The sequence below is a fragment of the Canis lupus genome, chromosome 10 (genome assembly GCF_003254725.2).
Source record: "Canis lupus dingo isolate Sandy chromosome 10, ASM325472v2, whole genome shotgun sequence".
NCBI classification, from domain to species: Eukaryota; Metazoa; Chordata; class Mammalia; order Carnivora; family Canidae; genus Canis; species Canis lupus.
In genome coordinates, this window is record NC_064252.1 from 45,441,874 (window position 1) to 45,455,153 (window position 13,280).

Below are 13,280 nucleotides of genomic sequence, written 5' to 3' on the forward strand. Positions count from 1 at the left end.
CCAACGCGGGGCAGCGGTGACAGGCTGGGGTTGTCCTGCCCGCGTCCTGTCCGGCCGGTGACGCCGTGGGCCTCCGAGAGCGGGACAAGAAGTTCGAACCCACGGACTCCGGGTCAGACAGACCGGCCGGCTGGCCCCCTAGGTGGCGGCACGGCGGGGGCGGTGCCCAGGGCCGCGCCCCGCCCCTCGCAGGCCAGCGCCCGGAGCCCGCGGCCCGTGCCCGTTTCCAGTATGGCCGCCCGCCGTGCTTGACCCGTGGCCTCTCCGCTTCGACTCTTCGTAGGCGATGCCGAGGCCGAGGCCGTGACTGACACTCTCGCTCACACGCACGCACGGACCCAGACCCACGCCCGGAGCCCGAGCCCTGGGCCCGGAACCACTCTCGCCCCCGGCGCCGCGGCCAGAGCCCGGACCACGGCTCCCGCGCCGCCGCTGCCGCCGCCGCCGCCTCGCCGAGAAGGGCCGCGCCGGACGTCGAGCGCGGCGGGCCCCGGCCGGCAGGGATGGGGAAGCGGGCTGGAGGAGGAGCAGCAGGAGCCGCCGCCGCCGCCGCCGCCGCCGCCGCCTCCACGTCCGCAGGGGCCGGTGTGGAGCCCGCGGCCCGCCGCGGCGGGGGTCCCCGGAGCGCGGCCGCCGGCCTACTGGGAGCGCTGCACCTGGTGCTGAGCCTCGTAGTGGCCGCGGCGCGGGCCGAGAAGGAAGGTGGGTGTCAGCCAGCCGGCATCTCCCGGGCCCGGCCCCGCGGCTGTCAGCGCCCTCGCGGAGGCGGCCGCCGGGCTGCGAGCGGGGAGGAAGGGCCGGGCGCGGGGCCGGGCGCGGGGCTGGGCGCGGGGCGCGGGGGGCGGCGGAGCGCGCAGCTGCGGGCGGCGCGAAGTTGCTCGGTCGAGCCCCGTCCCGAGCCGGGAACTTGCAGCTCCGATGCCAACTCGCGGCGTTGGCCGCACGGAGTTGCTCTTGTCCTCCGTGATTCCTTCCCCTTGCCTCGCCCCCGCTCCCCCTTGACTCCTGTCACTGCCATTTCAAAACTTCCTGAATTCTCGTAATTTCTTGCCACTTGGCCCACTGGGTCGGAGGGCCGTCTGTTTAGATCTGATCGCCGCTAATAGTCACATTTTAGGACACTCCCCCCCCCCCCCTTTAGTTGTGGTTTTAATAACGGCGTGCACACCGAAAAATGTAATAAAAAACATCGCAAGACTGGTGGAAAGGGATCAAAACAGCTCACAAGATTTTACTTTGAATTCGTTCAAACGTTTCTGGGAGAGGACTCTTGTTTCTTCAGCTTCCCTCTCCTTGACCGCTTTGCAGTATTGATTGTTTTCAGCGAGCAGTTCTGTTTATATAATACAGTTCTGTGTAGTTCTTTAGTAAGTTTAGGTTGTTAAGATGGGCTGTCATCTTTAATATGGAAGAGTTTAAAAACAAATATCATTTCTAGTGTACAGACCTTTATCTATAATTTAGTTAAGGTCTGAACCCCAGTTTTTTTCTTTTCCTTTTTTTTTTTTTTTTAAAGCGCATTAGTATCGAATGACTGTAAAACTGGTACTTCTACAGGGTTAAAAATTATTTTGTAATCTAGAGGACCAACATCTAGCTGTGTTGGCACTACCTGTTTTTTTTTTTTTTTTTTTTTTGAGCTTAGGGAAATGAGTGGTCACTGAGCTTTCACAAAGAAATAACTAAAAGTGAGTGGTTTTTAAAAAGCTAAGCAAAACTTGTTTAGCTTCCACTTCACACTGAACTGCTACTACAAGAAAATAATGTCTTGCCACAGTAACTTTCGGGTTGGTGTTCTGCTTTATGACTTAAGTCGCTTCTTATCGTTATTGAAGGCAATCGTTACTGAGGTTAATGTTAAAGTACAAATGTGCCTCTCTTTACGGTTTCTTTATTTTTGTTCCACACATTACATTCTCTCATTTAACTGTAAGCAGCCTTAGTCTGGGTGAACATCGATGGAAATAATTCAGAGAATTGGCTATCTATAGAAAGAATTAATTGACAGAGGCAAGAGTATTTCCGGAATAAAATATTGCTGCTTTAGGACTAGTCAAGCCTTTTCATTGATTGGTTACAGATCTGCACTTAGATGATTGTTACTATTGTGTGTCCAGCACGGTCTGGCATGCAGTTGGTGTCCTATAAGCGCTAAAAGAGTGCAATAATTTAATGGCATGTCTCCTTTTGTTTCAGGTTAGTCCTTGGAAGGTATTGTGTCCTTGCCTTTCTGTTCTTTTGCTTACCTTGTAGAGTGCCAGGCACATAGTAGGGATTTAACATTTGTTTGAGTGAATGACTATCTTCATGGGCCATTAGCACAGGGAAATAAAATAATGATTGAGTCTCATAAAACATTAAGGTTATATTACCCTTCTGCTGCTTTTTCCCCCACAGCCATACATATGCTGTGTATAGTTAACAAATCCCTTGTTTGAGAAATGTCAGTCTAAATGATACTCGTTAATTTCCTATTTGTTTAGTTTATAAGGTTTAGTGAACGCCTCTAATACTCACCAATGTAAGGCTCAGATGAGGAGAATGACTTGCCAGGGTGTAAAGTATGAAAAAATGTATTTGAATCCATCAGTGGTCCTTGCAGAATCAAACAGCTTTTGTGACTCATGTTGTGTCTGTATGAACAGTTTGAATGTACAAACCAGCAAGTCAAGATATTGATGGTAATTATACTAATACAGAACATAAGCCTCTGCCCATCATAGATGAGATCTGGTTCTAATCAAATATTCCGTGAAGGTTGCTCCAAAAATGGCCTGTGCTTTCAGCCTTCTTGCTGATCAAACTACAATATTGTTTTTGTTTGAGTAAGTAGAAGAAATGAGATTGATTTTTACATGATTGTGATACCATGAGTTTGGCGTCTGATGGGTCACAAATACAGCATTTGCCCCCAAAATGTGCTGTTGAGGTTTTTTTTTTTTTTCATTTTCCCAGGAAGCCTGGGCAGATTTCTGAAGGTAGCGGAGTTCAGTTTGTCAGTTTAAACCCTAGGATTCTTTGTATTTATTTTAGTAGTATAAACTAGTAATTTTTCAAGGTTAAGATTTCCTTGCTATATTAATGATGATTCTCTGGGTGTTTTGTATATTTTTCCTCCGTTGCAGCAGAATTTCACTAGAAAATCTTCAAAACAAAATAAAACTATCTCTGAAGAAAAACAGCAGAAATAGCTAAGCACATTACTGAATGCAGTTTTTTATGTTTGGACTAGATGTTTATTTCCTTAAGTCAGAAGCAGGAGCCATTCCTTGTCTTAACATCCTAGATGTCTTAACATTCCTATATCTTAACATCCACTTTTACTGTTCAATGGGGATGTATAATTATTTCAGAGAAAAAGGACCTTTGAGAATGTTTTGGCTGTGTTCTGCAGTTTGAAAGGAGTTTGAAAGAGTTGGGAGAGGTAGAAGTTTCTATAATTACTACAAATAACTTACTCTGGGTTGGTGTCAAAATTTTTCTTGAAGTTAAGATCTAGATATTGAGAATAGTGAAAACATGTTTGTAGTGAAAATATGATAAAAAATATATTGTGAAGATATGTGTATGTTAAACATACAATTTTTAGTTGTATTTTGTTGGTTTTTAAGATTTTTATTTATTTGAGAAAGAGAGTGAGTGTGTGAGGGAGGAGCAGAGGGAGAGGGACAAGCAGACTCTGCACTGAGCACGGAGCCCAGGGTCTCAATTCCGTGACCCTAAGATCAAGATCTGAGCTGAAACCATGAGTTGGATGCCTGACTAAGCTACCCAGGTGCCCCAGTAGTGCTTTGATTTATTAATCTGCCTGTTGTGACCAGCAAATAAAAACTTTTTAAAAAGCATCATATATCAGGTAATAAAATTTCACTGTGAAATGGGTATTTGGAAGGCACGGTTGTCTTTTAATTTATTATAAATAAAAAGCTACATTTTATGTATCTAGTAGATATAAAACTTGGATAGATTTTCAGGAATATGATTTAGTTTGTGACACATTTCAGTGTCACATGTATTAACTAGCTATTAATGGCAAGGCAAAGTTTGATAATCTGTATTAGGACTTTTATATTTGTTTGCTGGATACATTAGTTTTGTGTGGAAAGTTGTGTTTTAAGTTGTATTTGTGACGGATGCAGGAGGAGGAGCATACAAAGTGTTTTATCTACAAAGCATATGAACAAAATACTTAGTGATAAAGGCCAGAAGAAAAGAGATTAAAATGTAATTAGAGTTATTTTAGGATGGTAGAATTATTTTTTTTTATTTATTTTTTTAATTTATTTATGATAGTCACGGGGGTGGGGGTGCCAGAGACCTAGGCAGAGGGAGAAGCAGGCTCCATGCACCGGGAGCCCGACATGGGACTCGATCCTCGGTCTCCAGGATCGCACCCTGGGCCAAAGGCAGGCGCCAAACCGCTGCGCCACCCAGGGATCCCGAGGATGGTGGAATTAATTAGGAGTGGTAATCATTTTTTTCTAATCAAATGATTATAATGTAAAAATATTTTTAAAAGTGATTTTCTCAAGAGTGAAGTGTTTTAATCCTTTGAATGGTGGTAGAATGGCTACTCTTTAATTTAGAGCCTAGGAAGTAGAATATTAACTTTGTTAACACTGCTTCACTAATGAATTTTTGTTGGCTTATTTTTACGAAAAGCTGTTTGCCTCCGCCAGAAGCTTTGGAATCCCGTAGTTGGAGAAAGTGTGTCCTCTTTCTCTTGTTAATGACTATTTTCCTTCTCTTTATAATCCTTTCAGTGGGTCCTCATAGACACTTGCCAAAAAGATCAGCTTTGAGAATAGATGTAAAATCATCTAATTTGTTATCATCCGGAGTAGTAATAAGCCAAACTACTCTTAGGGAAAAATTAAATCATTGCTGAATGCTTGATATTTTAGAAATTCTTTTTCATCTGCATATGGCTCAAGCTTCCTGACTGGCCTTGGCAGATGGAGAGGCCTCTTTTCTATGGCTGAATTTTCTCCTATCTGTTTTCAGCAGCATCAGACACTGTTGATAGCTGCTTCTCAGAACCTTTCTCCCTTCATTTCCATGACTTTGTACTTCTTGGTTATCATCCTGCCTTAGCCGTTAGCCTCCCACTGGATGGATGCCTTCTTTCACGTGTGTGTCCAGCCACCAGCGTGCACTGTACCCATCCTGGGCAGCATTCTCTCACACCACCTCCGGTTCCCTGGCTTTTATTAATACTAGGATTATTCTCTCTGCCACATTGGTCTTATTTTTGACCCCTTAGCAAGTGGTGTCAACGTCTGTTCACCTTCTTGGTCCGCTCTCCCACACCCTCCAGCCCAGCAGCCTTGGGGTAGGTTCTCACCTGTGGACTTTCTCCATTTCTGTTTGCTTTGTCTTTATTACTCATCTGTCATTCATTCTGACACATTTAGCTACTTAAATGATCGAACGGGTGACCTTTCTTCACGCAGACTGGAATTTTTGAACCTCTGTCAACAGCTGTGTATGTATATAGCAGGCATTCAGTTTTAAATGAAGGTTTACCTCAAATGACCTTATCTTCCCTCTTATACCTGAGACTGGGTGGAGAGTTAAGAGTACAAGTGAAACCTTGACCATGATTGCTGGTGTCATTAGGAATTCTACTGTAATAAGACAGGGGGACACCACTTTTTTCTTCTCTGCCTGTTGATTTTTCTTGTAACTGAGTGATATACACTTATGTAAACCACACTTAGAACTTTCGGAATTTAAGGTTTCAGATTCTCATGTACCCCAGTTGATAGATCATGAAACAGGCACAGAGAAATTAAGTAGTATTCTGAAGGTAACAGAGTTGGTAGGTAGTTGAGCCAAGATTTCATCCCAAGCTGTCTGTTCCTAGAACCAACTGTATAGGGGATCCCTGGGTGGCGCAGCGGTTTAGCGCCTGCCTTTGGCCCAGGGCGCGATCCTGGAGACCCGGGATCAAATCCCACGTCAGGCTCCCGGTGCATGGAGCCTGCTTCTCCCTCTGCCTGTGTCTCTGCCTCTCTCTCTCTCTGTGTGACTATCATAAATAAATGAAGAAAAAAAAAAAAAAAAAAAAGAACCAACTGTATAATCTTGGATGAGTACTTAAGGTAGTAGTACTTAAGGTAGTAGATTTTGATGTATACCAGTTGGGGAAAGAGCAGAACTGCCAGTTCTTAAAAAGGCAGTGTATTAAGTATTCTAGAGAAGTGGACCTTTTTTTTTTATTTTTTTATTTTTTTTAAACAACTGTAAACATCCATATCTCTTACTATTTACTTGTTAACCATTGAAATGATCACAGGCCATTTTGGATCATGTACATTCTTAAAAAAGAAACCCAAGGAAACCCATGAATGGATAATCTAGGGAACAGATATTTGGTAATGAAAGCTATTAAAAAAAAAAAAAGCTATTGATTCTGTTCTCAATGATTGAAGTACCTAATATATTCTTGGGTCAAGATTAAGGCTAAATTCTGTGACCATTGCTTAGTTCTAGATTAGTATGGCAAGTTAGTCTGGATATGTGAACTATTCTCAGAAACTGGCCCTGATTATAAGGAACTGGAAATAATCCAAAGGCTGGTAGTGGTGTCAGCTTTTGACAGTGGGGAAATCTCTTTGAGACTTTCATTAGAGCTCCAGGAGTTCCCAGAGAAGTTCATTTCTATGCTTTGTTCATTCTTCTGAAGGCATTTTTGGGTTAGGTAGTCATTAGTTTCGTTTGTAGTATTAGATCAGTTTTTCTTTCATTCTTGTGTGATTGCCTTAGAAAGATTTTTAAAAAGCCATAACTCTGTGTGATTCATTTGGTTGCATATAGCACTTAATGGCAAAGTATGAAAAATGCCTAAGGTCTAAAAGGATCTTCAAGTCTGTCTGATCAAGTGTCAAACCTGTTTTGTTTGTTTCTATATAATTGTTAAAAATCATAAAATTAACCATCTAACCATTTTAAGAGTGCAGTTCAGTAGTATTAAGTATATTCACATTGTTATGGAACAGATCTCCAGAACTTTTTCATATTGCATAACTGAAACTCTGTCCATTGAACAGCAGCTCCCCATTTCTCTCTCCCCTGCTCCAGTCCCATCATTCTACTTTCCATTTTTATGACTTTGACTACTTTAGATATCTCATATAAATGGAATCAAGCAGATTTGTCTTTTGTGGCTGGCTTATTTCACTTAGCATAATATCCTGAAGGTTCATCATATTGTAGCATATGACAATATTTCTTTCCTTTCTAAGGCTCAGTAATATTCTGTTGTAGTTGTATAGCATTTTTTCGCTTTCGTTTATCCATTTATTTAACAATCAGTAGATATTTGGATTGCTTTTATTTTTTGGCTTTTGGCTGTTGTAAATAATTCCGTTTGGACAGGGGAGTGAAAATGTCTCTTTGAAATCCTGCTTTTTATTCTTTTGGGACATATACCCACAAATGGGATTACTGGATCATATGGTAGTTCTATTTTTGATTTTTAAAGCAACTGCCATACCATTTTCCATATAACTGCACCATTTTACAATTCTATCAACAGTTCACAAAACTTCATTTCCTCTACATCCTCATCACTAGTTGTTATCTTCTATTTTTCTTGTCTGTTTATAGTGGCCATCCTAATGAAAGTAAGGTTATACCTTATTGTGGTTTTCATTTTCATTTTTGTAAGTGATATTGAGAATCTTTTCATATGCCTGTTGGCCATTTACATTTTTTTTGGGGGGGGGGAGGAAGTATCCAAGTCCTTAGACCACTATTAAATTGGGTTATATTTGTTTTTAGTTGGAGGGGTTCTTTATATATACTGACTATGAACTCCTCATCAGGTAGATGATTTGCAGATACTTTTTCCCCATTCTGTAGGTAACTTTTTTACTCTTTTGATTATAATCTTTTATACACAGAAGTTTTCAGGTCTGATGTAGTCCCATTTGTCTATTTTTTGCTTTTGTTGCTTGTGCTTTTAATGTCATACCTGAGAAAACATTGTCAAATCTGATGTCATGAAGCTTTTTCCCTGTTTTCTCTAGGAATTTTACTTTTAGGTTTTTCCATTTTATTCCTTAATCTGTTTACAGTTAATTTTTGTATAAGATGTAAGATGAGTGTCCACATTCATTCTTTTGCTTGTGAATACCCTATTTTCCCAGCACCATTTGTTGAAGAGATGTCCTTTCCCCATCGAGTGGTCTTAGAACCCTTCTCTCGGGCAGCGCTGGTGGCTCAGCGGTTTAGCGCCGCCTTCAGTCCAGGACATGATCCTGGAGCCTGCTTCTCCCTCTGCCTGTGTCTCTGCCTCTCTCTCTCTGTGTCTCATGAATAAATAAATAAAATCTTAAAAAAAAAAAAAAAAGAACCCTTCTCTTATATGAAGATCATGTGATCATATATGAGAATTTATTTCTGGGCTCTCTATTCTATAGGTCTGTCTCTTCATGCAAATACCACACTTTCTATTACTGTAGTTTTGTGACATGTTTTGAAATTAGGAAGTGTAAGTCCTCAGAGTTTGGTTTGGCTGTTTGGCATCCCTTTAAATCTCATATTTTAGGATTTTTTTTCTGTTTATGCAAAAAGTACTCTCATGGTTTTGATAAGAATTGCATTGACCTGTAAATTGCTTTTAGTAGTTTGGACATCTAAACAGTATTAAGTCTTCTAGTCTGTGAATGCAGTCCTTTCTTGGTAGAAGAGGCAGTGAACCAGAACCAATTAACAATGAACCAGAATGAATAAAGATATTTCTGAAAAGCTAGTATTTATACAATTTTGATTTTCACCATTTGGGAATATATTTTGTTTGCGGTTATTGCCTCTGGTAATGCCTATAATTACTTAATGATGATGGCTAGTGTTTATCAGGTACTTTCTTTGTATCAAGTTCTGTGTTAATTGCTTTGCACGCCTTATCATTTAATCATATCATTAACCCTATGTTGGGTGTCAATTCTTCCTTAACTCTTCAAATATGTTTGTTCTCGGTTACAATTCCTCTGTGGCTGTCAGTACTCCCGGGAAGTCCTTGCTTGTGATAGTATAATACATGGTTTTAATCTCCAGTAAAATATGACAATATATAGTAAGTCTTTCTATACATACAGTCTGGAGGTCAGTTTGGAAAAACTTTTTTCACTTTCACAAAAAATTCATGTTGATAGTAAAAACGAAACTAGTTATAAAATATAGATAAGTAAATGGAGAGCAGTTCCTATAATCTATCAAGTATAAAGAACTGGGCGCCTGAGTGGCTCAGTTGGTTAAGTGTCCAATTCTTGGTTTTGGCTCAGGTCCTGATCTTGTCATGGTGGTATCGAGCCCCATTTTGGGCCCTGTGCTCAGTGTGGAATCTGCTTCAAATTCTCTCTCTCCCTTTCACTCACACCCTCTTTTTCTTCCAAAGAAATAAAATCTTTTAAAAAATAACATCAGTCATCAATTTTCTAGTCTCTGTTCCTTCTGTCTCTTTTTCTCTACTTCCCATTTAAAAAAATAGATATTGACACATTGGCTTTGAAGAAAACCGTCAGTTCATATTTCAGTTCAGTATTTTGTGAGGGTACCAGCTTTCCCTCATTGGCTGTTACTCTTAAGTCCTCAACATTCTGGCAAGAAAAGTTGTCACATTGTTTTAACTGACTTTTAGAAAATTGCCACTGTTTCTTAACGATGGTTTCATACTACTGAGTGATACAGTTAAGTGTAAGTAGTATCTCAGGTTCAGAGAGGGAGGAGTCAAGAGCTCTACCTAGTATGCTGAGATTCACATAGCCTTGGGAAATTCTGAGTGATCCTAGGCAGTATTCTGCATTTGGACCCAAGTCAAAATGTGTGTCAGTAAGGAAAGAATTCTGGGACCTACCATTCTGCTATGTATGGCCAGGAGTTGGAGGAGGAAGGAACATAACAGAAGTGCTTTGTGAATTACCTAAATCAGTGAGAAAGAATTCATGACCTTACCTGGGACTCTAAGAGGTAATAGTTGGGAAGTGGAAACAGTGATTCAGAGAGTGGCTTTGGGCTCTGGTCATCTTCTGCTTTCTGGCTGTGTGATGTTTGTAAGTATGATTGACCACTTTGTATCTAAGTTTCATTATCCATAGAGTAGGGATAATAACAGCATCGTTCTTATTGAGTTGTTGCAAAGATTTACTGAGGTAGTTGGTGAAAAGCTCTTAGCACGGTGACTGACATTAAAAAAATTACTAGGAAGACTGAAAACCTATACATTTGCTAACCGTATTTCTTTGTATTGTTTGATCTTATGTCAATTTTTTCATTGGGGTTTGGATTTTTCATTTTTGACTTAAATGAGCACTTAATTAAGGATTTTGTTTCTCCAAATTTCCATTTCCATTTGAATTTTCTATTTATTATCATTATTTTAAAATTTATTGGCCAAATCTGCCACTCTTTTCCTTTATGGTTACTGCCTTTGTTATTATGTATAAAAAGCTCTATGCATAAAGTATATTCACTAATTTTTTTCTCTACGATTCTATTTTTAAATGAAAATCTCTAATTCATCAGTCTTTTGGTATCAGGTAGGGAATCTATTTGTCTCAAATGGTTAGTTGCCTTAACACCACTTAGTGAGTTATACACAGTGTTTCCTTTTCATGCAAATTCTGTTATACAGTTGGATGAGTTACTTGATTTTCTGGTTTTGTCCTAACTGACAAATATTTTTGTTTTAAATTTAAATATTCCATCTTTGTGTATTTTATTCTATTCAGTTGTCCGTTTTATTAGCTGGCTTGACAGGTCATTCCCTCCCCCTAAATTACTGTTTTTCCGAAAGCATTTTCTTGTCTACTTTGTTTTTATTCTCTGTAAACCTTAAAATCATTTTGAAGAAAATAAAATTCTATTTGCTTTTTGATTACGGTTGTGTTAAAATGTTAGACAAATTTGGAACCTTTTGATATCTTATCTAATATTCCTCTTTATTTTCCTTACATTAAGTTGAGCTGTATGAAATTGCCATTTTTGTAGGCCCCAAATGATTGAATAATAGCTTATTCAATAATATTAACATGTATGCGGTAGTACTGTATTGGCTAGAGTGTTAAAGTACTGTTAAATAAGAGTAGTGAAAAAGCAGGCCTTATCTTTTTTTATCTTTTAGGGAAGTACCTTCAGTGTCTCATTATGTGAAGTATGATTGTGGCAATTGGTTGGAATTAGATGTTTTTGATAATAAATATGATCAAAATGTTATGTTAATGTTTTATCAGATGAACTTTTCTTATAGGTTTTTACTCTTAAGTTAATGATTTTGGCTGTTTGCATTACAGCAGCAATTATCTTAACTCCTTCCACTGACCTGTCTTGGTGAATTAACCTACATCTATGTTCCCTCTAGAAAACCTGTCCATGATACCCATTAAACTTGAATTGCTAACAGGTCCCTCTCACATTCACACATTTGCTCCCTCTAATGTGTGCATTTTTATTGTTTTCTTTTTTCTTTGTTTCTTTTTACCAAACTCTTTTTCAAAGCTTTTGAAATATGTCAGATGTTGCCAAAAAGCTGTCAATAGTAATAGCAACAACAAAAAGTAGTTTTAAGAATAAGAAGAAAGAAGAATAAGAAGAAATGTGCAGAATTTGAGGAAAACTAAAACATTCTTGTAGCTAGAGAAGGAGATTTCAATAGAGGAAAGACGTTCCTCTATTGCACTTGGGTGGGAGAACTCAGTATCATAAAGATGTCAGTTCTGAGTTAACAATTAGTAACAGTTGGCAATTAAAAAATACCAACACAATTTTTTATAGTCAAGAAAATTGATGTTAAAGTTCAAATGGAAAAATAAACATGTAGGAATGCTGGGAAAATGCTGAAAAAGAAAAGTTATGAGGTGTGACTGGCACAAGCAGTTATTAAAATATATACTGTAAAGCCTTTATATACTTGGAAAATGTAAGATATTGGTGTGTGTGTGTAGAGAGAGAGAGAGATAAGTGGAATAGAAAAGAAATTCCCTAAGTAGATCTTAAGTCCATGTAATGTATGCTGCATACCTACTTTCCTTTAGGGAGTCTGGAATGTGCAAGGCAGAGAGTGCCTATACGGCCAGACCCCCAGTTAAAACCTTGCACCCTATATTAATTTCCTATTACTGCTGTAGCAAATTACCACAACTTTAGTGTTCTAAAACAATGCAGATTTATTCTCTTATAGTTCCGAAGGGCAGAATTCTAAAATCAAGATGTTGGCATGGCTGTGTTCCTTCTAGATGCTTTAGTGGAGAATCTTTTTCCTCTCCTTTGTGGGCTTCTAGATGCTGCCTGCATTTGTTGGCTCATAGCCCCTTCCTCATATCATTCCACCTTCTTTCTTTTCTTTTATAAAGATTTCATTTATTTATTTATTTATTTATTTATTTATTTATTTATTTATTTATTCGAGAGAGAGAGAGAGAGAGAGAGAGAGAGAGAGAGAGGGAGGGAGGGACATAGGCAGAGGGAGAAGCAGGCTCCATGCAGGGAGCCTGATGCAGCACTTGATCCCGGGACTCCAGGATCACTCCCTGAGCCAGTGGCAGGCGCTAAACCTCTGAGCCACCCAGGGATTCCCCCCCCCCCCCCCACCTTCTTTCATTGTGACCTTGCCTTCTGATCCTCTGATTTGCCTACCTCTTGTAAAGACCAATGTGATTATATTGGACTCCTGTAGATAATCTAGGGTGATCCTCCTGTCTCAAATCCTTAACTTAATCACTTCCACAAAATGCCTTTTGCCATATAAAGTTAACTTTCACAGATTCTGGGGATTGGGACGTGGATATCTTAAGAAGCCATTATTTAGCTTGTCACAAACATCGAGTCTGTGTTTAAGTTTCTCTGATAGATAAGACACCAAGAGCACAAACAGTGAAAGAAAAAATAGATAAATTGGTCATCAAAATGAAATAGTTTTGTGTTTCAAAGGTCAATGTCAAAAAAGTGAAGACAGCCCATAGAAGGGCAAAATTTTTTGTAAATCACACACCTGATATGCAGCATGTATCTAGAGCATATAAAGAACTCTTATAGCTCAATAGAAAAAAGACAACCCAATTAATAAATGGACAAAGGATCTGAATAGGCATTTCTCCAAGCAATAAGCACATGAAAAGATGCTCAGTGTCATTGGCTATCAGAGAAATACAAATCAAAACTAAAATGAGATACCACTTTACACCCACTGATACACTTGTAATATAAATGACAGGTAATAACAAGTGTTGGTGAAGATGTGGAGAAATTAAAATGTCATACATTGCTATTGAGAATAT

At 39.5% G+C, this 13,280-nt stretch overlaps 1 protein-coding gene across 1 annotated transcript in view; it reads left to right on the forward strand.

The window, feature by feature from the left end:
- Window positions 1–202: 202 nt before the first annotated feature.
- TMEM131 (transmembrane protein 131) overlaps window positions 203–13,280 on the forward strand; it is a 227,704-nt gene continuing 214,626 nt past the window's right edge. Inside the window, exon 1 of the mRNA XM_025464690.3 lies at window positions 203–702. Coding sequence (XP_025320475.3) covers window positions 504–702 — 199 coding nt within the window. The 5' untranslated portion in view covers window positions 203–503. The remainder of the gene's footprint in view (window positions 703–13,280) is intronic.